The sequence below is a fragment of the Protopterus annectens genome, chromosome 7.part1, assembly GCF_019279795.1.
Source record: "Protopterus annectens isolate FY-2018-M chromosome 7.part1, PAN1.0, whole genome shotgun sequence".
NCBI classification, from domain to species: domain Eukaryota; kingdom Metazoa; phylum Chordata; order Ceratodontiformes; family Protopteridae; genus Protopterus; species Protopterus annectens.
Window position 1 is genome coordinate 373,997,653 of NC_056740.1, and position 27,462 is coordinate 374,025,114.

A 27,462-nucleotide genomic window follows, 5' to 3' on the forward strand; every position below is an offset into this window, starting at 1 on the left:
TTTAAGTCACAGGCTGTTGAGATCTCTATAGCTAGTGACTATTTTCTCATCTGATTTGCAGATGTGCTACATTTTCATTAGGGTATGGTCAGAGACTGCTCTGTAGGTCAGGCACAAGTTGCCTTTCATCAGTCTGTAGGACACAGAGTACAGTGATAGGGTTTTCAGGCTTTCCATATAGGTCATGTTTTGGAGTCCCTGAATTCTCTTGATCAAGAACCTCTGTGGTCTCTCCAGCTACTACAGATGTCTGGTGAGATACATGCAAAAGAGAGCACTGTACTCCATTAGTGGTCTGATGAGGGTGGAGTACAGAGGAGGAGTCTGTTTTATATATATATATATATATATATATATATATATATATATATCTGGGTCTACTTTGCTTCGTTGAATCTCATTTCACTGAATTTCATTTCACCTCGACCACTTTGCTGAAAATACTGAAAACTCATTTCACTGAACTGAACTGAACTTAGTGTATATGACACTGTGTAGAGTACTGTAAAGTAAATAAAAGGTATATGCCCTTTTCCCCACTGTAGTTAGTATATATATATATATATATATATATATATATATATATATATATATATATATATATATATATATATATATATAAAATATATATATAGTTAGGGTGTGTGTAGGGGGCACAGCCCTCCACACTGGAGTGTGTGTGTGGGGCACAGCCCCCCACCTTGTTTGTTTTATATTATATTGTATTTCACCAAAAACATCAAAATAATATCTTTTAAACAATAAACATGCAAAGTTGCAACACCAATGACTCACTCCAGAAAACAATAAGAACTACAACTAAGTGTTGGGCTACACCCCCCCAATGTGAGGGGGGCTGTGCGCCCCACACTCCCTGTAACTATATACAACTCCAGGATCGCACTACAGTGGGGAAAAGGGCAAATACATTTTACTTGCTGTAGAGTACTCTACACATTGCCATATATACTAACTGCAGTTCAGTGAAATGAGATTCAGTGAAATGAGTTTTCAGTAATTTGAGTTTTCAGCTAAGTAGGTGGAGTGAAATGTGATTCAATGAAACAAAGTAGACCCATATATACATATATATATATATATATATATATATATATATATATATATATATATATAGGGTCTACTGCTCTACATCGAAAGAACACTTCTTCGAAATAGAGCAGGAGACCCACACTTCAGCGAAAGTGCACTTTCGCTGAAGTCTAGTTCCCCGGCCGACCCCAAAAAAAACACTAAAACATATTTTTGCGGGGGGGGGTAAGCCCCCATGCACCCCCACCCCCCCTACTTAAATATACCAACACCGAGAACACACTACAGTGGGGAAAGGGGAATATTCCCATTCCGCGCTGTAGTGTGACTGCCGAAGTCAATGTTTGAAATTTCACTACTTTGAACAAGTGGACTCGGTGAAATGGGTTCGAAGAAGTGAAACTTCCAAACATCTGCACAGATCCCATATATATATATATATATATATATATATATATATATATATATATATATATATATATATGGTTCCTTTATAATCGCGAAATACTGAAATCTTGAATTTTAGTATTTCGAGACCATAAAGATGAATTTTTAATATGTCGAAAGTGCATTATCACGAATTTGAATCTTTTGAATTTGCAGTTATGGCTTTACGTTACATGACGTGCGCTGTTTGGTTTGGATGTTGTTCGGCATAATGTATGGATTTACGTGGCATCTAAGGTAAGTGAGTACTTTGTAAGGGATGTGGGTGGGAGTTTGAGTGTCTGTGAGATTGTTTGTAAGTTGTATGTGTGGGTTAGGGTAGGAAGGTGAACGTAAGAGTGTGTAATTTTGGACACGTTGGTGTTTGTCTATGTGTGATATATCTGTGTGTGTGCGCACGCGCGAGGGACTGTGGAATCGCTGGGTGTTTGTGTACTGTCTTTTACTGTTTGCGCGATCTCGGAACTAGTATATATAAGTAAGGGGGTGTGGGAGTGCAGACCCCCACATGGGGGGTGCACGGGGGCTTGCCCCTTGCTTATGTGTAGTGTAGGTATGTGGATGTGTGGTGTTTTGTTTTGTGTGTTTATTTGTTTTGTAGTGCGGATATTGTGGATTATGTGTGTTGTGGTGTATTCGGGAGTTGTAGTTTAGGGATTGTGAAGGTTCGGTATTTGACAGTTTTGCCGTTATGGTCTCCAAATACTGAAATTTAAGATTTCAGTATTTCGCGATTATAAAGGGGAACCATACATATCTCTCTCCCTCTATATATATATATATATATATATATATATATATATATAGATAGATACATATATCTATATATATATATATATATATATATATATATATATATATCTATATATATATATAGATAGATACACACATATATATATATATATATATATATATATATATATATAAATAAAATATTATATAGTTATAAAGGAGTAAATATACATACATATATATATATATATATATATATATATATATATATATATATATATATATAGATACATATACACACACACACACATAGTTATAACAGGAGTAACATATGTGGTCTTGGATGTGATGCCCTTACTTATGAGGTGTTCAAAGTAAAAAGCTTTCCTTACCACTGTGGACACATGGTTATTAAAGTTTAGACTGCTATCAACTTGTGTTCCCAAGTCACACACTACTTGGTTCCAGTTTAAAGGGGTGCTGCTTATATTGTAATTTGCAGGGGCTACCTCTTTGCCAACAACGATGCCCTTTTTTGCATTTAGGTTTAGGCTGTAGTTTTGCTACTTGTCTATGTTAACCCCACCTTTAATATGCTAATGTCTTTAGGGGACTCAGTGATTGCTTCCAGTTTGCAGACTTGGTAAGCCACAGGCCATCTGCTTTCACCTGGACTTCCAATAAATAGATTCCAAACAGTAAAAGGCCCAGCACAGAACCCTGTGGTATCCCACTGGTAACTATTTAACTGGTGGAGGTGGACTCCCCAACTTTGACAGTATGGGTTCTGTGAGGCAGTTGCCTACCCATCTAGGGACATATGGGTTAATCCCCAGCCAGGGGAACTTCTCGACGATACCTGAGTGGGAGATTGTCTTAAGCCTTGGCTAAGTCAAGACAGATGTTATGTGCAGCTTAGCCTTCATTCAGGGCTTTGGTAACATTTTCGAAGAAGCCCACCAGGTTTAGTAAGCAAATCTACCCTTAAAGAAGCCAAACTGTGTCAGATCGAGAGTTTGAAGGTTGTCTGTGTCCTTGTTGATAAGGTCCATGATTATTCTTTCCATGGCCTTGCAGATAAGGCTGGTTAGGCTTACGGGTCTATAGCTCCCAGGGTTGGTTGATGGACCTTTATGCAAGGGGATTACAGATGCTGTTCTCCACTCTGCTGGAACAAAGCCAGTGCTAAGGCTATGGTTAAAGAGGTTGCCAAGTGGTTCCATTTAGGTCATGTTTTAGGTTGGTTAACAAAAATCCTGGGATGTTATCTGGTCCCATTGAGGCCATGTTTTTGGTTTTGGAGAGCACTGATATGACCTGCTCACTGGAGATACTAGGGAAAGTGCAGGTGTCAGGTATGCTTTGGAGTATGGATGGTGGGGACAGGAGGGTGATGTTTGTGCTAAATCTGTTAGCTAAAAGGTTGGCAATTTCCTCAGGGTCAGTGTGAGTGGTAAACTCCACTATGAGTTCGGCACATAGTTGGGTATTCCCCTTTAGACTTCGGACGTAGCTAAACAACATTGTATAATTGTCTTTCGTTAGGGAAGCTAATTTAGTTTCATAACTAGCTTTAGAGGACCTTACCAGATACCTGATTTGCTTGTTCAAGCTGTGGAGGGTATTCTTTCTCTGCTAAGTTCCTTTTTGTTCTTATATATCTGTTTATTCCTTTTGTTATATAACATGTTTACACTTGACCAAGGTGTTTGGCTGTATAGTGAGTAATTCAATCAAGTCCAGGTAGGGGGTGTGCTTCTCCTGGTTCATGGTGGGGGACACCTGTAGCTAGCAATGATGTGGTAGAGTGTTTTACCTACAGTTATTTGGACCTGGAGTAGCTCAAGAGTGTCGTACTGTTTAACCAGTCTCGAGGTGTATTTGGAATTAATGAAGGTGGATGCACCTACAACTTTTGGATCTTTCCCGCTCATTTGAGGTCTCAGTGTGTGAAAGGCATTGTAGCCTTGCACAGCCAGGTGTTCTCTGCGGCCTTGAACCAAATCTTGGTGACTGCCCATAAGTAAGGAGAGCTTCCAGGGAGTACAGTTTCCTATTTAGACTTCTACCATTAAGCAGCATAACCTTCAGTCTGTCTGTAGTGGAATTTTTTATGCCGGAAGTCTTGTTTTGGTAATGCCTAAAAAAGGCACTATGGGGGAAGCAAGCATCTTTGCCAATATTCAAAAGCCTAGAGGAGACAGGTGAATACCATCTCTGGCAAACTAGCGTGGTCTGTCGACCATGTCTTCCCAGGCTGACAGATACTGGATACCCCTGGATTTGCACCAGAAGTTAAGCCAACTGTTGAAGTCAATTATTTTTTCTTTATATTGTGGCATCATCCTGGGTGAAGGTAGAATGTTGCTTAGGGCTAGGAACATACCTGACTTGGACACAATCTGAGAGTTCAGTTATATCTCTCTTCATATAGTCCAACATGTACTATGACAGAGTGATAATGGTAATTGTTGTTGAGCGATTTGAGTGCATGCGTGACTTGATGGATCCTGGCACCTGACAGGCAGCTGACCGTGACCTTCTCCTTGTCCAGCCTAGTGAGGAGGACATTTTTATTTATTTATTTTTATTTATTTGCAGTTGGTTTACCAGGATAGTCCATTGGGTCAAGAGAACCCGTTTTCAATGGAGTCCTGGGGAGAAAAGCTCCACAAAGCAATACAAAGTACGTACAAACAGTGTCATGATATATACAGTAGTACAAGACATAAAACATATGAGTTGAGTCTTTTAGGAAACAACAAACAGTAGTACAAGACATAAAACATATGAGTTGAGTCTTTTAGGAAACAACAAACAATACTCAAAATATTTAAAAAATATAAACTTGATCTTTAGCAGTTCAAACAATACTATTTAGAGAGAAGTGATGTTGCTTTACACAATCAGAGTGGTTGAGTAGTAAGGAACAAGCTTATAAGGTAAAATCAGGTATCATGAGTGTGAAGGAAGATGAGAATATCATATTTTATGAGGGGTGGGAGCAGGAGCATTCCCCTTTGGCCTTTTATGAGGGGTGGGAGCAAGAGCATTCCCACTGGGACCTTAGATGCATATGAAGGGATTTTTTAAACATGTTATGATTGAGAGTAGTGCTAATCGATGGTGGGAGTGAGTTCCAGAGGAGCTAGGTTAAAGGATAGTAAGTTTTGCCAGGTGGACGAGTTGGTTTGAATACTTCTAATAGGTTTTGATTGTTAGACCTTAAAGCCCTATTGGGTAGGTGCATACGGAAGGCAGAGGACAGGGAGGGACAGAGAGATGGGTTGAGTATGAGCTTGTGGGCTAGAGTTAACTGAGTGTAGTTGAGTTGATTTGGTAACTCAAGCCAGTTTAGTTTTTGGAGAGAGGTGCAGTGGTGGGTGGAGGACCTGTGGCCATTTTTTTGTTATAGCATGAAGAAAGTTGTTTTTTTAGAGAGGACTGAAGATTGGTTAGCAGGGGAGAGATGTGTGTGTTTTACTATGGAATCTCCTATGCCCAAGGCATTTGGTTTTGAGGTATTCTGCCTTAGGGGCTTACTTGCTGAGACACTGGTAAGGTGGTGTTATATGCAGCAAATTTTAGTTGTGCTCTAGTAAGTGTGAGTTGTTTGTGCTTGGGATGTTTCTAGTCATTTGGTAGGATGACTGCAGTTTCATAATATAGTCACATCTCTCACATACTGTATTTGTTTGCTCTAGGAGCACATGGCAGTCAGTATATATGAGGCACTTACTACATTGCCTCAGGATGCCCATGTCAATCAGGTTGATTGGAGAAATGCTGGGAAACTGACTGCCCACTGTAGCAGATTAAACCCTAAGTACTGTTAGGGAGTGGGCAAGGGTTAGCAATGGGAGTTATTCTACTGAGGATTACAGATTAAAAAGTGTGGCAATGCTGCTCAATGCTCAGTTGAGTTGCTTGTACTGCAGTAGGGAAGCCTGGGAAAAAGTTGTATCTAGGAGTTTGTGTCTATAAAGGGCACCGCTAACCCCATTGCACAGTGTGCAGCTACATGCAAATGTAAGGCTTAAATACAAGTGAATTTAAACAGTTTTAACACATACTACTAATAGGAAAGCCTCACAAAGTGCCTATTCCTGCAATCCCAACTCAGATGGGTCCTGAGCTACACACTTCTGTGCAGGGAGGCCCTCTGAATGTAAGATTGCTATCATCTGAACACTAAAACCAACCAACAGTCTAGATTCATGAGAGTCCAAATCTAGCATATGCTACTTAAGGTAGACGTAGCAATGACACAAAGTGCAGAATGAAGCAGTCACAGCAGCAAAAATCAGTAAACATGAAGCAGCAGTTCAATAAGATACAGTTCACAAAGTGCAATACAGGCTTAAATTATACTTATTTTAGAAGATTTCAGTGGATGCCTTGGATTTTTTTCAGATGGACTCCAGACCTCTGGCTAAGAATGCCAAACTCTGAGCAGCTCCAGTAAACTGAGTGCAAACCCACTCAAAAATGAGGCTTAAATACAAGCTAATTTAAACAGTTTTAAACAAATTACAGTCTGACTCACTAACTGGTGGCTGGGTTACCTATGCTGATAAATTCTTCTCTGACTAAGTCTCTGCTTTGGTTAGAAAATCATTCTACCTTCCTCAACTTATCTTTTGTTGTATTTCCTCAAAGTCCAAAGAAGTTCCAGTTCCACTTCATTCTTGGCTTATTTTTTTGGTCTCCTCAGACCTCATGAATACTGGCCCGGTCCTCAGTACCCCACTCTGGGTACATCAGCATCATTCTACCTCCCCAAACCATGTTCTAGTGTTGCTGGGACCGGTTGTGTATCTTGAAGTTGTACTGGGGGGCTTGAACACCTGTGCTTCCATCCGGTGGTGTTTTTTTTAATTTATATACCCTACCCACTCTCCCCCACTCCCACGCACTCACTGTATCAGAGGGCAACCCTCCACTTTAGACCATACCTCCTCTTAGGAAGCTTCACAAGTGAGCACCCACCCCCAGGATAGGCATGTCCAGCTCTTCCCTTCTGCTCCATCAAATCTAATTGAACCTGGGTCAGCTGGGCTGTAGTTAAGGATTTATCCCTTTATGTCACAGGAGTGGCTTCTTTCCTCTCTTACTAAGCCCATCACTGTATATAATTTCCTCTTTGGTATGTACCTCACTAAGCACCTACAATCTGGGCAAGAACTCACGATGTGACTGAATACAAGCTCTCAATGGCAAGGGCTATGAATGACCCAGCACTCTATGAATTCCTTCACCTAAACAGAGCTAGCGGTAAATTAAGACATTTTCTATTGACTTAATCCTACACTAACACATCAACATCAGATGTCGTACCTAAACCAACATATCCCATATTTGTAGACTAGAACACCTTTAAATATCAAATAGAGTAATTCCTTGATAAATGGATGTGCAAGCTTTTGCATGTGAGATATGTGGAGCACTTACTTAGTAGGGGACACTGTTCCCACCAGTACTGGGTAATGCGGCTGAGCTTCTCAAGGGTTTCTTTGGCTAAAAACTTAGTAAGTAATACTGGTATCACAGGGAATATGCTGTTCCAGTGGCTCTACCATCTGATTCCTCTGATAATACTAGAGTTTCTGATATGTAGTCTTCAAATCTACACAACCATAATGCTGGCTGACATCACTGAATAAAGTCAGAAAAAACCTGGTTGAGATAGTGGTCCATACTGAAGATCATCACGAAAAAAAAAAAAAAAAAAAAGAGGGAGACCACACATTGCTTTCTGCTGGGTCAGAAAGACTTTCCATTACACTGTATTTAGGGCTGCACTTAGAATCTCATCACTGGGACAAGGTCTGCCTTTGTTGCATTGCTCTAGCACTAGAAAACCCAAAATCCAGAAAAGGAATCACCATATTCAGTCCATCTACCAGCTGCTAAATTGATTCAGTGTGAATCAGACGTTCATCCAAGTAACGATAAATATGAAAATCCTTCAACCTGATTGCTGCTAATAGAAGATCTAGAGACTTAATAATCACTCTGGTGCTTTTGCCAGGCAAAAGGTTATGGCTGAAAATATGTTTCCCTAATAAGAACCCGAGAAATCACCTGGAAGACAGACAGAAAGGCACACAACAGTACGACCTTTCATGTAAAGAGCTGGTAACTTAGTTCCATAAAACAGAATAGTGAGAAGAGGAAGATGCATCACCTTACTAAACTTCTTGACTAAGATGCTTGTCAGATAGGATAAGTTCAGTATGGGTCTTACAGGTCCCACCATTTTTTTCTGGAGAAATTCACGAATAAGCTTTTGATAAGTTGAAAGCCAGGAGTATTCTCTCTAGTGCCCCTTGTTGAACAGCTTTAATAAAATGTGTCCTGTTCTAGTTATCAAGTGCAATGAATTCCCTGGAAAAGGTTGACAGAGGGGCTGCGACAGGAGCACTGTCCTGTATCCCCACTACTAAATTACTCGGCTACTGACATGACACAAGTTTATTCCAGCTACTCTGAGAAAGAGATGTGATGTCCTCCCCCTACCAAGAGGGTTGTTGGAGTCAGGAAAAAGGATAAAAGAGGAGGAAGCAGGAAGGAATGAAGGACTGCTCCTGTAATTAACGTGCAGGGAAACTCCCAGCATCCACTTAAAGTAATTGTTCATGTCAATGGAGGAAGAAACATGCTAGGCATTCCTCTGCAGTACAGAATATAACCCATCTCTGAAAGTTCCTCATCCTCTTCCATAGGGTCTATCTCTCGAACACTGATCCCAAAGGAAACGGAATGAATTCTCCTCTTTTTTCATAAATCAAAACATCTTATACTTTCCTGTGACAGCAGTATCTGAAGAAATGTGTAAACGGATATATTAATTCTCCTTAATCACACCTTTATCTTCTAATTCAACTTCAAGGGAAGCTGGTTCAGTACCAACCAGATCCCCTGCCAAAAAAGAAAGTCTTCTGATTTAAGCTGTAATAGTTTCAGAATACGGCTGCTTTTTTTTTTTTTTTTGGTCACCTTGGACCTAATACTTACCAGCTCGGCCCCCAGTACTCAATGTCCATGCTGGGTCTACAAGCTATTCTCTAAATCCACCGGACGTGCTCCATTTTCACTGGGACTGGCAGTTGATCCTGATAGTGTCCCGGGGACTTGGCTCGTCTATGCTTTCATTTAGGTCGTATTTTTTTTTCTTTAATGACCTACTCACTCCCTTTCTCCATTCTCCACACTCATTGATTACATCTGATGGCAACTCCCTTCTTTTCACCATACCTCCCCTAAGGGAGTGTGTATTAACAAGCCCCATCTCACCTTGGATGGGTAGCCAATTTGTCGGTCACCCAAGACGCTAATCAAAACCGGTCGGCTTCATCCCTCTATGCCACTGGAGCACCTACTATGGTTGCACTTTTAAGACAAGCCTGTCTTCTCCATTACACCATAAAGGAGATCTCACTGTTAAAAGGGTAACAAAAGTGTAGTTTTGCAAAGCCAAGCAGAAATATTTAAAAACCTTTCAACTTTACAATTAGATTCCTCTAACAACCCTCTAGTATTAGGGAAATTAAACAGTCATTCATATCAGCCGGAAAACTGACTAAAAATTAACTAGTTTAAAACTCTAACAGCCATAGGACCAACCTTTCTAACAAAAGCATCATATAGCTTAGACTTAGCAGAGAAGGAAACATCTAACAATAATGTCTTCTATCCTGTCTTCAAGCCAGTATGATCCATTTCAGAAACAAGGGATCAGAACCACTGTTCACATTGCTCAGAACTAGTACCTTTCAATATTTTCAGAAACTTGAAACGCATGATAGGAAAACGGATGACTACATTATCTGTGTGTGTGTTTGTTGCTGGGTGTGAGAGATATGAAAAGAAGGCCTTGCAATCCACTTCCACTCCATACTCCAAGAGAACCACCCCTAGAAAGGCATTCCAAAATGGCCTGCCTAACATTCACAGTTGAGCAAACCTGAGCCATGCCACTGCATTCAAGCATACAGCTGAGCCTGATCCCCTAGCCACAACACTAGCATAGTCAAAATTACAGCAGCCCACACGAAAACCCACTTCTGCTTTCTTGATGCCATACTCTGAAAAAGTGAATGTTTTTCCCTATGCCTGATATCCTTTTGGAGGATTACGACCTGGAAAGGTAACAAAGACAGTTGAGGGATCTGAGTGTCAGTCAGTGTGACAAAGAACATCATCTTGGCTACCAAAGCCCGAGACTACTTAACCAAGCAGTAAGACAGAGAGGTACTGTTATTTCCAGGATTTATTTGGCACTGTAGAGATCAAACAAGAATAGGCTCTGCAATGCTTAATCCAGACCTCATTCCACCCATTTAGAAAGAGATAGGTGCTTGAAGGGAGTATCTACCTTTTTGAGAACACATGGGGAGGCATATGGATAATTCTAAGTTGGAAAAACAACATCCATGACAAGAGACTGCAAGATTTATTTTCCTTCCCTGGATAATCATTTAATTTTGGGGAGAAGGTTAGATCTCCACAAGAAATTCATGAGTCTGAGGGCTTCTCCAAAGAAAGGGGCATCAGGGCAGGTACAGAGACAGGAGGTGAAATTATCTACATTCTCTAAGATATAGTCCCACCAAGCATACACTGGGGGATTTAAGGGGAAACACAATTGCACATAAACTCCAGTTTTTGTCCAATTAGAAGTGTTGCATACCATTTGAGAATGCACCTGACAAGATGGTTGCTAAGGCTGCACCTCTTTTATGGGCTCCCTGCCTAGTCAATGAAAGGGAATGCTAAGATTAACTCAGTCCCTCAATCACAGAGGAGGATTCAACAATACAAGTGTCACTCAAGACCATCATGGGGAAAAGACGTTCCTCCAGGAGGATCTGAACTATGTCTGCTCTCCATATCATATCATATCATATCATTCACGTTCTCATGATACTCTATAACACTGCAGTTTTATCTGGAGCAAACATTGTCAACTAAGAGACTTGCCAATTAATGAAAGGCCACGTAAAACGGTGATGTGTGCAAGGAAAATGGCACTAATAAAGTTTAAGATACTTTGCTATGGCAATATCAATCACTGCATTTACTTGTTTAAATGTTTGTGTTTTTGTAAGTAACGTACATAACAGTATACACTGGTTTCAACAGTTCTGCAAGTTAAACCAAGTGAAAAATAAGCTCATTTCAACAGAGACTACTGCAAGATAGAGTCCCCTCCTTAAGGTAAGATGATCCTGGAACTTGTTTCTTTCAAGGCATTTGATACAGTACCCCACATAGTCATTTTAAACAAACTTGTGAAATTGGGTATAAACCCCTATGTTACGCACTGGATCGCCAGCCGTTTCATCGATAGGACCCAGGAAGTTGGAAAAGGACAGTCCATCTCCACAAAGAGGCTAGTCACTAGTAGATACTGTCAGGGCTAACTGTTGGGTCCTCTCCTTTTTGGTATTTACTTTTTAGAAGTCAAGGCCAGCATCAAGGGCCTCTGTCTGACCAAGTTTACAGATGACTGCAAACTGGGAGCAATCAGACAATCCCCTTAAGACACTAATATCCTCCAGGAAGGGCTAATACAGACAAAAAACTTATGATATACCCATGGTTAAAAACTGAAAGTCAAGAAATGCATAATAGTACCTTTAGGGAAGTTGGCTACTCAAGGAAATTATCTCATTGATAATACACCCCGAAGAATAGACCCAGTACTCAGGGATTTGGGGATGTATGTAGACAGTAACCTTGCTTTTGACTAGCATGTGTCTAAGGCAGTAAGAAAATCATTCTGTGTTGCTCAACTTAACAAAATGGCATCTAGATCCAAGGAAGTCATCTTTCCATTGTACTCAGCCCTCATCAGATGTATCATTAAGTACAGTGCCCTCTTCCGTATGTACCTGACCAGGCACATGCAATAACTGGAAAGTACACAGAAAAGAATATAGGGAGTTTGTAGATGACAGAGCATACGGAAAAGGCTTTGAGGCGATCCTATGCAGATCACCTCAAAGCCCTATTCTTATACTCTGTCATCTACAAACTGTTGAGGGGTGATCTAAGTCTGGCATACAATGTGTTCCAGGATCCCGCTTTGAAGAACTTCTTGCATATCCACAAAACAAATAGCATCAGAAATATCCAATACTGGGACTTAAATGTTGCTTGCAACATTAATAGGACATGTTGCATGGACAGATATGTTTCGCACAGACTATCTCTCCTCTAGAACAGGCTTCTTCTGATCCATGTGAAGCTGAGCTCTTTCCTGACCTTATTATTCATGCATAACCTGTGTGATGACCCTTCAATGGGCCAGTAATTAGAGTCTCAATCCTCACCACTAGCAACAGTGGGGGACGTTCACTGAGAGGATGACAAGTACACACACACAGTACTTCCAGATGCAGCTGTCTGCATCAAGTGCCATTTCCCTTAAGAGCACACAGAGACCACAGTCAGTCTGGGGCTGGTTTCTCCCTCTTTCTGCAGATCCCCAATAAGACTCCCCACTGGCACAACTATGGAGTTGAGTCCTTAGCCATGGTTCCAAACCAAGTCCTCTAACACTCTCTCTGTCCAACCAGTGCTTCATGTCCCTGTCCAAGTAGCTGACACACACACTCTTGGAGATTTCTTTTATACACACACACACACACACACACACACACACACACACACACACACACACATGGAAAGGCTGGCAGAGGTTTACCAGCTATGCCCCCCTTCTACCTAGACTATAAGGTACTTTTCACTGCCACCAGAACCCCTTATCAGCTACTTCAAGGTCCTTAACAAAGGGTGTCCAATCTCACTGCGTAATATTAATACTAATACAAATGGTAGCTTGACCAACAGCAAGGCTTTTAGGAGTAGCTCACACAATGTCACCAAATAAACATGCAAGTACTCTCAAAACATACATAGCTCTACACAAATCAGCCACAATGAAAGGTTTAAATATATTTAATAATAAACAATAAAACAACAAGAAAATACAAAATATATATTCACAGTGACATCAGCGCTCAAAACCACAGGAAATATTTAAAATAACTTTGCAGTACAGGCTCACACAAATAAAGAAAAACATCTAAACTCAGCTTTACTATATTCCTGACTATATCTAAGAGAGTTATACAGTTTCTAGAAACTTACTTCATTAGAGCAAGGCAGATGTAGTGAATGTTTTTTTTCTTGTTGTTGTCAGGTCTAAAACTGAATGCAGAATGCTCTGTCTCACTAAGAGACTTCTCAAAATAGTAACTCAAACATTACTGTTGGGAAAGTTTGCAGGATGACATCACTTCTTGTCATCTGACTTCTAGTTTCCAGGCCAAACCTCCCATTACTAGAAGCTGTCAGAATTTATCATCTGCCTGTAAAAATATACAGACAAGAGCTCTTCCTCAGACAGATTCCTTTGACAGATGCTGGAAGTCATAAAACAATTGCATTCCTTCATGCTTCAAATGTAGCAATTAGTTCCTCCAAGGACAATACATAACGCTTCCTAGCACAGACTCTGTGTGTACCTAGCTGCATTGAAAATTTATGGAGTAGCCTATAAAGTAATTTAATTTCAGATATTTTTCTAAAGTTTGCTGGACTGAGATTAACCTCCTGTATTCCAGTTTCTACTATTAAAATATATACATTTAAACAGTTAAAACAGTGCATGTACATTTCTGTTCTCTTCCAGTAGGGTACACTGTGGTTGCATTTCAAACAGCACTTTACAAATACCATTTCAATACTTACGTCTGTATAAGCAGTTTGATACATAGGTGACATACAGTTCTAATATATTTGTAACACAATCATCTTGTATAAATCATTTCGATATTCACCAATGATATATAATTATTTACAGAATTCCAGCTAGCTGGGCTGGCAGTATCTCCTTTCATCACAACCTGGACCAGCGGATGGGAAATCAGAAATTCAGCCCTGGTCTGTCATCTAAGTCTCTAATGGATACAGACAACCTGTAAATGCTTAACCAGGTATGCCGTAGGTTACACATATCCCTAGAAATAACCTCTACGGTGCCAAACCTACTGGATATATTTGGGATACATGGCTAGGTTTAAAAAGGCCCGTGTGATCATTAACCTAGTATAAATCTATTAACCTACCTGATTATATTAAGTAAGGGTAGTGCAGTGGGCAAAGCCACCTATATAGGACATAAGGGGGACATTCCACCCCATAGAAAGATGTAAAATTTCACTGTGAACACTTTAGCTTAGGAGATTAAGATTAGGAACTGCTTTCCAGCTCCATTGTACAGTCCATTATTTGACTCTCTCAGTCTCCATTTGCCTTCTGTGTGACTTTTGAGCAAGTCACTTAACCAGACACTGCATCACCTCTGAAAAGAGGCTTGTGTTTAGTGGACTTACCTTGTTAAGTTAAACTTTCTGCATTTGATCTTATGTGGAGTTCAAAAAACTGTCTTTTATGATCATGACAGGCAAGTGAGACAAATCTTGTTAATGAAGGACATTACATGGAATGTCAAGACAGCAAAGAGAAACATACAACTTTGACATCCTTGTAGAATGCACAATGCAGGAAATACTGCAAGATGCTTGTTAGTCATTAGAAAGATATGCAATCTTTTCAAATAGTAATGTCTTTCGGCTTTTAGTTTTTTTTAGGGGTTGCCACAGCAGAACTCCGGTCCACTCATGACTGGCAGTGGATTTTTACAGTGCAGAGTTGCCAGCCCGACGCCCAACCTTCAAAGAAGGCACGCCCATTCACATACACACCTACCTGCATGTCTTTAACGTCACTCGACCGCGGGGAGGACATGCAGACTCCACAGAGAAGGTGCTCCAGGGGAGAATCGAACGGGAGAACCTCTTTGTGTGAGGCGACAACGATAAACGCTGCACCACCGCAGCCCCTTTCCATATAATACTTTCATAAATAAAGGGCTTATAAGGCTTCCAATGAAACTTTACATGATGTTGGAGAAACATATCACAGGCATTTACAAAGTAACCTGTGCAAGGTTGACAGACACTGACTGCTGTTTATACTCCTATACAAATAAGACATAGATTTGATACTTCTGTGAATATCTCAACAAAGCATTCAGAAAAAAATGCTCTTAGTAATCAGAAAGTTCAAGTCTGGATGAACAAAAGTGCTGCTGATATCTTATAAAAAGGTCAATGATACATTTGAAAAGTTTTTAATGCAACAGTATACACTATTTAGATTGTGAAAATTATGGTGACATATGAAGCATATTATTAACAACCAAATTATGTCAACGTCTGAGTCAACATTTATAGTAAAGATATATAGGAAAGATGTTTTACTAAGACTGTTTAATTACCTAAGGATTGCTTCTGAAAAGCTAACATTTTTGAAGAAACAGGTTGACTAAGTATTTTGAAGCATTTTTAAAATCAGTTTTACTGAATAACAAGACATGCAAAACATACAATGCAATTTAAAGCATGTACATATTGAACATGTACAGGATCTCATATGTAGGGCATTTAGAGACAACTACCTCTGTGAATGGTTGGGGTTATCAAAGAGTAGTAGAAAAGCATCCAACAACTTCTGCAGATTATTATACAGTAATGAGATGTACTAATTGGTTCTCTGACAAACTACTTGACAACTGGAAGGTGTTACTCGAGACTACGTGAATATGTTGGCTGAATGTTTACAATTATTACAGGTCACAATCTTTTTCTTGTTCTACTGAAACTGCTTACTGTCTTTGTCAAGAAAGTAAACTCTCTCTGTGGGCAGAAGGTCCTTGAAAACACTGGTTCATATATTTCCTTAGTTTTTTTTATGCCTTTTTGTGTGTGTGTGTGTGTGTGTGTGTGTGTGTGTGTGTGTGTGTGTGTGTGTGTGTGTGTGCGCACGTGTGCATGTGTGTGTGTGTGGTCTGTTTTGAGTGGATTTATCCACACAACCCTAAATTTGTTGCAGATCAACCAAGACAAGGAACAAAAGTGCAACACTTGGTTCTGTCTTTGGTAATTTAATATCAAACATTCCTTTTGACTGACAAACTAATATCAACTAAATTCTTAATGAAAGTCTGGTTTGCTGTAAACTGCTACTAAATTTCACCCTCTCTCCTTCTCTCACCTTTCTACTGCTGTACTACAATAGTTAACTATCTACTGACGTCACCATTTAGCAGTGTCAAGTGACTGTTTCTGCTTTTGTCCATTTTTCTCTGTTCCTTTCCTTGGAAGCCATACTTTTTTAAAGCATTCTATCTTCTTTGCTACCATCACTTCTTTAAATCTTCCTTCATATACCCCTGTATCATGTACTTACTAGACAAGATGAGGCCCATTATAATTATTAACTTTAAACCTTAAACTCTAATTCAGGAATTTCTTCCTCATGCCTACCTTCTTTTATCTTACCTTTCTCAACCCGGTGATTTCCCCTCTTTATAAAGTGCCAAACCACTTTTTAATGTGGCCATGGTCTCCACCTTGTTCTTACTGCAGTCTATTACACCCACTCGTTCTAGTCATTAGGGGTACCTCATAACTCTGCCCCTGCTCCTCTTACAGCTAATACACATCATTCAAACAACACATTTTCTTATATGCCCTAGAATTCCACACCTCACACATTTAGGTGAACATTCTGTAATGCTGTGTGCTGGTTATCTACATATGTTATTACTTAAGATAACCTACATTTATAACTAAGTGTATTACATCATCCTGGGAAACATTTACTCTGACATTAACTTTCCAATCCACATTCCCAAATCACACCTTAAAAGCAGCTGTACATTCAAGATGTATCTGGAATGGTCTTACCTTGAAACTGAATCTGGAGTTTTCCAAGTCCAATGTGTGCTACTGTAGTTATATTTATGGATTACTGTATTAATATTTATGGCTCTTGTATCTCCTACAAACCAACAAGCACCACCCTCTATCCATTTTATCCCATTTCTTTCTCTCCAAAGGACAGAGGACACCTAAAGGAGACGATGACAGCAGGGGATTGTAGGTACTAAAACACTTGTAAATGCTCCAAATGTTCTCCCTGTTGTTTTCAACATGTGCACCATCAAAGCAGTGTTTGCAATAATGGTCCAGCAGTGTGTGTTATAAACACAGACGCATGCAGTCCAAAATCCAGTTGCAGAGCTGTTGTGCTGTCTAGCAGACTTAAGCATCTGTCCTTAACCCTTTAATTTATTAAAACATTACCTAGCCATAACCAGATGTCAGTCATACAGCAGGACACAGCAGGCCTAATTACTTCAAGTTGATCATTTCTGCGGCCTTAAAAGAAGCTACATCACTGGAGATATGGTCCAAAACTCCCTGTATAAACACATGTGTACTACTGGGATTAACAAATACTCTGTCCCTGAACCATTCTTCTTTACTTTTGACATTGTATGCCACCTCCCGTGATGTTCACTAAGGTTTGCAACATCAGGATCAATGGCACCTTTTAACAGTTTTCCCCAACAAACAGTAATCCAATAGATACCACTGTGCCTAAGAACAAGACATGTTCTACAACATACACATTGCATAAAACACTGCTACACACAGTCTGGGAAATGAAGGCCTCTGTGTACACATTTTAGGTTTGTGCTGTAGTTCATTCTGCCTCTTGGAGCGTATCTTGCTTTTTTTTTTTGGACACAACTGTCCCTTTTCATGGGCGATCCATGAGCACTGTCTGGTTAAGTGACTTGCTCAGTTACACAGCAGGAAATGAAGGTGGAAGGAGTGAAACCCTGTACAGTGGATCCAGAACCACATTAACAGATAAGGACTTTAATTTTCTATGCTGTCAGTAGGACATGCTCTTCCATATTCCATTGCTCTGCAATTTTCATCCAGAAGAATCACTTAAAAATTCTTTTATCTACTTAACAAATGAGTAAGTTTATCTACCAATCTTTCAGCATTTCAACTTCTTCATATATTTGTGTCTTTTTTTTTTTATCCATATGACACCACCCAATGTTTCCTCTTAATACACTCACATAGAGTATCACCCATATTCATTCATTCCCCAAGGGAGATTGACAGACATATGATCCATTTTTCCCCTGCCTGAAGAGACATCTTTATCAGCCCACCAGCTCCCCAGTGGTGGGTCATAAGTTAAGGAGCAGCCCAGTATGCCAAATAGAACCCCACCACCACCAGGCCAAACTCCTCCTTGTGGTGGCTAACACTTAGGAGAATGAATCATAAGAAACAAATTGTGATAAACGTACAAGCTGGCTTTTCAACAGAGATTTTTTTTTGTTGTGTAGGGTATCAATTACTGTAATGTAAAAAAGTATTTGAATATATAGGCTTCCTAGATAAATTAGCAATATATTGCTTGTTGTTACAGCCCTTCATAATCTTAATGTCTAAATAATTCAGGTAACAAATGCATTAATTGACTTAAGACTGTTTATCCATAAATTAAATTTAGCTCTTTGGTATTCAAAGGATGAAACAAATTAAATAAATGTAGAAACCTCTGGAGACAAGTTAATTATGCATAGTACATTTAATTCCCCATCACATCCACTTGTGCGCACTTTTGAAAACATATGCAATCATGACATTTGAGGACATTTGAACAATACCAAGAACAAGTGCTGTTGGTATAATCTTAATCAAAATTAATGATATATTGTTAGAGAAGTCTGTAATAACCCTGAAATTTGGTTAATGAAGCTTGATAAAGGTGGAGGACTTGTAGTGATGAATCATTGTAACTATATGAACAAAATGTTAGAAAATGTCTACAGTGACACATATTGAAAAGTTTCCCTTAACATGACAGATATTGCTTATTACAAAACTGATCAAATATTACTAGACATGCTAACTCAAGGACAAAGTGACTGTTTAACTTAGAAACAGTAATGGGTATTAGAACAAAGGGTACCATCGATACCATGAATACCCAAAATACACAAAAACATAGAATACCCTCCTTTCTGTCCCAGAGTTAAGGCAGCCACTTCAAAAACTTATGCTTTGGGCAAATGCACTGGCATAAAATTTTAAAAAGTTTGTGAGTTACACAGTTTTAAAAGACTTGTGGGACTTTCTGAAAAAAATGACAGTAGATAAGTATGATGATACTGTTTTATTTGTCAATATACACGTTTAATGTGATTCCATGAGTTCGGACTAGAATGGTTTTATAACTCCTTGGTAGATGAAAGTAATACAGCTACTGTAGATTTAAATGTGATCATTGAATTAATGCAGTGTAAATTATGTGTTTTTTGAAGATGTATGTTCTTTAAACAAAAACAGGAGTGGCCACAGGTGCTTCTTTCACCCCCTTTTTTTAAAAGCATGGTAATGGCCAAATGTAAAAGGAGATACATACCTCCTAGTGGAATTTAAATACTAGATTTTTAGATGACATATGTATTTTCAGGACTGTAGATGGCACATTACAAGAATTTTTAGAATATATTAATGGTACTACATATTTTTACAATTTACAAGTGAAGTTATTTTTGATGCCTTGAATTACTTGGACATTCAGATAATGAATGGCCGTAACAAAAAGAAAACATTTCTAATTTATATAGGAAACCTACATATTCAAATGCTTTGTTAAATTATAATAGCTGCCACCTTAACACCAGAAAAAAAATCACTGCTGAAAGGCCAGCTAGTACATTTGGTGCAAATTGTTTTTGATGATTTATTATTTGATATACAGGTGGAGACACTAGAAAAAATTAAATAGGGGTTTACCCCCAAAAATATCTGGAGCCAATATTTGTAGAAGTCTCTTAACAATGTTGTAGTTTCTACCAAATGGGTGGGAGCATATAAATATTATAGGTGCAGACAGTTCTACCAAATGGGCAGGTAAATATAAATGTCATAGGTGCAGACAGTTCTACCGAATGGGCGGGGATATATAAATGTCATAGGTCCACAGAGTGTCCCATATTCAAGAAGGAACTCAAGTAGATATTTTTTCTTATGGTAATGTGAAATCCAACGGGTACATTAATTGTGACATAAAGGGGGTAATTATATAATATATATATAAAATCTGCCCTGCCTTTCATGTTGGAAAAACTGAAAGGCATTTTAAGGACAAAATACATGAACATTTATATTACATTAAAAAGAAAGATGTTACAAATTCACTACTTAAGCACATAAAAGACAGCCAAGACCATACACTTCTGTTCTTTGGCTTAGAAAGGATGCCAACTGATTTGACAGGTGGTGCACACAATGAACTATTAGAAAAGAAAGAGCTGTGATGGCAGCTTAAATTGTATACTTACTGTCTCTGCCTGGGTTAAATGAAATGGTTTCTATTGTATCTGTTTTAAATTTACAATCTTTTTATGTATGATGCCTCTTTAAATGAAAGGAAGTGAGGGACCTAGGTTATAAAAAGGAAGTGATGTCATTAAGTCTGTGTTCTGATGAAGTCTTTGGAGAGTGCAAAAACAAAAGTGCTTAACTGTTTTAGTATATTAAATTTGCTTCTTTGGTTTTATCAGTTGTGTCTTATTTGTTTTTTTGAAGTTCTTTTTAGTGATATTGTTTGCTGAGGTTATCAGTTTACAATATCTTCCTTAAGTTCACTCTAGGCTAATTGCCCTTGGGGGCCATTTTAAGCCTAGCCAATTATCACATGTGAAAACCAAACCATGCACCTTATGCCTATAAGGTAAACACCTTAGCCATTATGCCAACTTCCAAATAAGAACTGCAGCATCCAGTGCTGGGAACCAAACTTGAAGTTCCCCATTGCTGGTACCATTTCTTCCCATAGGCCAAGCAGATGACAGATGGCAAAACTTACCCAAGTACTACATTCAGGTTGAAGACAACAGGGTGTAGCATTTGAAATTACAGTAATAATCTTTCATAACACACATGGAACAACTGGAATACTCACAGATGTATGTTTCAAGGCTTAAACAACATGTCCGATATGGACCAACTCACAGCCTTGACATTATACTTTGTATCCTACAGACTGCTAAGAGCTGACCTGTATTTGGCATACAGGCATCCTCCAACCTGCTACTGATGGATTTTCTGCACATCAGTAAGTCAAACAGCATCAGAAATACTTGATTTAAAGACATAAACCTCGTGTGCAACATCAACAGAATAGTTTGGAGGAACATGTATATTTCGCAGAAGATACTGCTGCTGTAGAACAGACTCCCTATCCAGCTAAAACAAAGCACCCCTTGTCCATTTTCAAGTGCAACTTAGATCTATGGATAGGAAAAAGAAAATTGACACCAGGACTGTCCCCTGTACTACTAATGGACAGACGCAGCTCCTTAAATGCTTTAACCCATGCATGGGTCCCTTCAAATTATCTATGCTATAATCCTTGTTATTTTTATTAGGAGTAATATATAATTATCGACTGTGGGGTGGGTAAGGCCACTCTAAAACCATATAGGAAACATTATTTCGAGCACAAAAAGGGAAACTGGTTAGGCTTAAAATGACCTGCAAGGGAAGCTAGACTAGTATTTACCTATGACTCCAAAAACAATGACAGTGACAGACTCAATCCAATTTCAACAGGAAAACACATTAATAGAACAAAAGGTGCAACACTGTTGTAAAACTTCCATAAAAGCAAAAAGAGGGGAGGTGGAAACAGTTGTACTTATATATGATGAACAAGGCTGACCTAGCATCCAAAGGTAATGCCCATGTATTTGAGTACTATGAGGACAGCTACAAAGACTTGGAAGTGATAACTTGGAGCTAGGAAATGCAATTCTATATGAGCAACATAAACCTTAGATTATTCTCTAACGAAGCCATATTTTTAAAATCAAATTATCATGCATGTTCTGATATACAGCACTGGAAATGACAAATTTAAAAATGAGTAAGGAGTGTAATACAAGAACCGTACTAAGAAAAATAGTTCTTTTCTTACCTGATGGTGCTGTTTCAGACCAAAATTAAACCTGGACAGTTCATTTCCAAAAGAGCAATCGCCACTAAGATTGGCGGCCCGAATCTGTTGAAGACAAAACATTTAAGTAATTTAGTACAACTCACAATGAATTTGATGCTGTATACCAGCTGCACTTTTGAAAATTCGTTATAAGATTTCACTTAAGCAAATTTGTATGACTCGACCAAAACGAAGATCATTTCTGGAAGGCAACTATTATTAACAACTTATTTCAGCCTTCTAAAAATGCAAAATGAAAACATCAACCTCAGTACAAAAACTTACTTGAAGATATAAATGCTTGTATGAATGACAGACTGTGCATGCATCATTGTTGCAAATCCTAACATCTTTTAACATGAGGTAATTTCAAACAAAATATTCCCTCATGCATGTTACTCTGTGAGACTAACTAAGAGCACAGCTTCAAATAATTTTATGTGAAATTCGCCATGTTGTAACATTACATGTTTGAGCAAGTTTTCTCACATCCAGTTACTGTTTAATATTATTAAATAAAACTCCCAAACCAACAGGATATTAGAACATTTTAGGGACATCAGGAATATGAAAGAAAACTGCACTAGCTATGCATAACATGAAGGAAGGCATGGACCACACATTTAAGTTTTTAGTACTTCAGATTGTAGCTGCTAAGAAGAGAGGGGGAGATTTTAAAAATATTACTGAACTAGTTGAACAAGAATGGATTTTGCGATTCCATGCTGACAAGCCTCAGGGCTTGAACAGCATGGTTTCACTTAAACTCTTTCTCAAGGCAAAGCCACTGAAGCATTGATTTTATCGTTTTTTAGGTGATTCCAAAATGGTGGACAGCCTGTAAGCACACTGACAGTGCAGTTCCTGCATTCCTATACTATAATCTGACTTCAAACCAGCGCATCGCTTAGGAAAAGTATACCAAACATCAATGGATTAAAGCAGAAATACGAGTACTTACTTGTTTCATCTTTATTTTTCAAAGATTCTCTCATTCTGAAGGAAAAATAACTACTTGTTGGAAACAGAGCCCTGAACTGCCTGGTGTGGATTCTTCAAGACTAACAGGCCTAATAAGAGGAAAGTAACAAGAAAAACAACTTTCATAACAAGACTTATTTAAAAGTCTGCACTACTACTAGGAATCTAACTATACAAGATTAATGGAGAATCAGCCAGATCAGATGGGAACTGTAATCACAAAAAACAAACTGTCTGCAATTACTACTCCTGAGAAAGAAACCACTTCTAAAAGGCAAAAAATTAACAAGCAGCAACAAGAAGCTGATAAAATGTCTCTAAGATTAAAACAGGAACAACCTTTAATACTGGAGAATCTGAAAACTGCTTTACAAACAGAAGTACAGGGTTTCTCTCATAAGCTAACTACATTTGTCTCTACTGTGGACCAAATTGTGCTTAGGCTTGAACAAAATGAAACTAAAATTATGGACAATGAGCTAAAAATAAATGAACTGCAACAAAAAGCACAAACCAATGACACCATAATTAAAGAATTACAGCAAAAAATGTTAGACTTGGAAGCTAGAAGCCGGAGAAATAATTTTATCATAAGAGGTATTCCAGAGAGCTTTGATAATTCACAACTTATTCCAATAATAAAAGAAATACTAAGCTCTCTTCTGGCTAATAAAAATCTCCTGGATGAGATAGTGATCGAAAGAGCTCACAGAGCTATAAAGCATACACAAACAAGTGATCTTCCTAGACAAATCTATATCAGACTGCTTAATTCAGCACATGTTCAACAGATACTGTCAGCTTATAAGATTAAAAAGAATGTTAGAATGGAGAGCGCATAAAATTATGATTACTCAAGATCTTCCTTTACAAATTAAACAAAATCGACAGAAACTCAGCAAATACTGCAATTACCTCATTGAAAATAAAATTTGTTTCCAAATGAGATATCCTGCAACTTTAACATTTTATTACAAAGAAGAAAAAATATCCTTGGAAACACCTGACCAGGCAAAATCCACCTTTCTGCGTCTCTTCAAAGTAAATCTTGCCTGAAACAACTCTTTTCATATCTTTTGATACAAAAACAACATTTGGAAGGCTAAACAAGTGCTACAGCTCCAAAGAACTACAGGACAGACGAATATACCACTCTTATAGGAAATTTTAAACAAATGGATGTGGAATGTGTTCTAAATAACTCTGCTTACTTGCCTGTAAAGAAAACCTCTTTGCTACACTGTAATATTTAAGGTACTGTCTTTTAGTAACTGCCTTTACTTTTTAAAAGTTACAAAGCTACCTAACACTGTCTGCATAGATAAATTACTTTAAAGTGCATTTACAGCTTACAAAAAAGAAGTGTTAAATTACATTTAAAAAATGGGATATAACCTTTGATATAATAGTTTAAGTACTGTAAATATTAGACATAAGTAGTTTCAGTTAAGATGTATACTCATTATTCTACTGGCATAATCATTGAGTTGCTTTTAAGTATGTCTATGAGTAAGGTACAAAAACATTTCTCTCTTCTTTTTTTTTCTTCCTCTCTGTTTGTTCAGTTGATGGCACTGGTTAATTATTAACATACGAGTTCACAATGATGTGTTTATATGGCTTTTGACAGTGCAGTGTTAAATGAAGATTCCAATACATTTAAAGAACCACAGTTATTTGCTGTTAGCAAGAATAAGGCAAATGTTGTTGAATTTTAAAGTGCTGCCTTCTTTAAATGTTTAAAATGTATAATCATTATTCTGCTGCCATAACCATTGAGTTACTTTTAAATGTGTCTATTAGCAAGGTATAAAAACATTTTTTTTCTTTTCTCTTTGTTTGTTCAAGTAGATGGCACTGGTCAATTATTAATATGTGAGTACACAATGATGGATCTATATGGCTTTTGCCAGTGCAATGTTAAATGAAGTTCCAATACATTTTAAAGAACCACACTTAGTTGCTGTTGGTAAGAATAAGGCAAATGTTGTTGAATTTTAAAGTGCTGCCTTCTTTAAATGTTTAAAATGTATAATCATTATTCTACTGGCAAAACCACTGAGTTACCTTTAAAGGTGTCTATGAGCAAGGTACAAAAACATTTTCCTTTTTTTCCCCCGTTTGTCTAGTAGATGGCACTGGTTAATTAATAATATGAGTTCACAATGATTGCTTGTATGGTTTCCAATACATTTTAAAGAACCACAGTTAGTTGCTGTTAGCAAGAATAATGCAAATGTTGTTGAATTTTTTAAATGATGCCTTCTTTAAATATACATATATTGTACTTGGTTTTTGAAAATATTGTTTTGTTAACTCTTTAATAACTCTTGAAATGTTATGAATTATAATATGTTGCTGTTACTACAAAACTTTTTATAAAAGCTACTTTTCCTTTTTTCTCTATATAATATCTAAGGGTACAATTAATACAATATTTTAAGAAGTCTGAAAATGAATATGCAGTATATAAATAATAAAAGGAGCGGGATGGGCACAGTCTGTTAGCTGATGACTGTTCGCATTTGGAATATTATGGGTATTATTGACATCCCTCTGACATATATCTACTCCTTGTTGTTAAAAATAATAGTTTCTTTTAGTTTCTTAACTCATGCACATTTAGAAATACAAAGGGATGGGTGGTTAGGCACCTATTTAGAGTTTAGGAGTATAGAAGTCACAACATTTATTCTTAAGATAAATACACTAACAGAAAATGTTTATAACTGTATTTTTGTGTATCAACTAATGAGAAACTTCAACAATATTAATAAAAAATGATAACCGTAGACTCTTGGAATGTTAAAGGGATGGTAGATAAAAAGAAAAGAAATGTAATCATGCACCTCACATACCAAACTAAGGCTGATATAACTTTCTTGCAAGAAACTCACTTAGATGACCAACTTTGGGTTAGGGAAAGGAAAAGAAAATGGGTTAAAACAATAGTTGCTGCAAATTATAGTTCTTTGTCCAGGGGAGTGGCCATTATAGTAAATAAATCCTTCCAAGGTGAGATTACTTCCTATGAAGCTGACTCAAAGGGAAGATGGGTATTATTTACTACTGAATATCATACTTTAAACAAACCATTACTCTTTCTTAATATATAGAGCCCCTGCTCAAACCAACAGCTCTTCATTTATGAAATCTTTAATATATTAGCCAAATACCCAAATCATCTGTTTATTGTAGGTGGGGACTGGAATGCTTTACTAAATCTAGATAAGGATAGATCGCATAATAAAAACAGACAGTCACAATCTACCACTACAGCACTTGAATTACAAAATACATTTGAACTAGTTGACCCTTATATTAAATTTCAATATGATAAAACAATATCAAGATTCACTTTCTTTTCAGCCACTCATAAAACTTGGTCCAGAACAGATGCTTTTCTAATTTCCATTGCTTTCCTTTCTAACAAATTAAATTATGCTGTATCACCTAGAACTCTTTCAGATCATTCCAAAATTAGACTTTTAATAAACTTTCAAGCTCATAAACAAAATATTTCCTATTTCAATACCTGGACGTTAAATCCTAAAATTATACAAAACCAAGAAACTACACAAGAAATTCAGAATGTGCTAGCCCAACTTCAAAATGATTTTATATCCGATCAAATTCCATATGACATACAATGGGCGGCTACCAAGGCAGTCATCGGGGTATTATTATTCAAAAATCTGCATTGCTCAAAAAAAGTATAACAATCTTAAAAATGAACTAGAGTGTCAAATAAACAATGCTGATCTAGAACTTCAGGAAAAATATTCTAAAGAACTTGAGGAAAAATAATTGATTGGCAAAAACAATTACACAAACACTATTTAGAAAATATCTCCTTCTTAGAATTAAGGTCAATATATCAATATTCAGAATGGGCTCAAACACCATCAAAATTCTTAGCTAGAAAAATTAAAATAAAAAGTGGACCTCCTAGGATCAAAGAAATAAAATATGAAGGACAGGTGAAATATAAAGATCAAGATATAGTGGACGCTTTTGAAGATATTTATAAGAAATTATACAATATACCCTTATCATCATCTACAGACAGATTTGAGGATTTTATACACAATATAAACTTTCCACAAATTACAGAAGATCAAAGGAAACTCTTAAAATCACTGTTAAATTTAAAAGAGATAAAAGCTGCAATAAACAAACTAAAATTAGGTAAATCCCCTGGGCCTGATGGATACACATCGGATTTTTATAAGCTACTCATGGAACCTATCTCCAAAGTGTTATTAAAAGTTTTCAACTATATAATACAATATGGTA

The 27,462-nt window shown here is 37.6% G+C and overlaps 1 protein-coding gene across 1 annotated transcript in view; it reads right to left on the reverse strand.

The window, feature by feature from the left end:
• Window positions 1–27,462, reverse strand: part of LOC122807786 (mitochondrial inner membrane protease ATP23 homolog) — a 284,770-nt gene that overhangs the window by 74,826 nt on the left and 182,482 nt on the right. Inside the window, exon 2 of the mRNA XM_044078822.1 lies at window positions 22,165–22,248. Within this exon, the coding sequence (XP_043934757.1) occupies window positions 22,165–22,248 (84 nt within the window). The remainder of the gene's footprint in view (window positions 1–22,164; window positions 22,249–27,462) is intronic.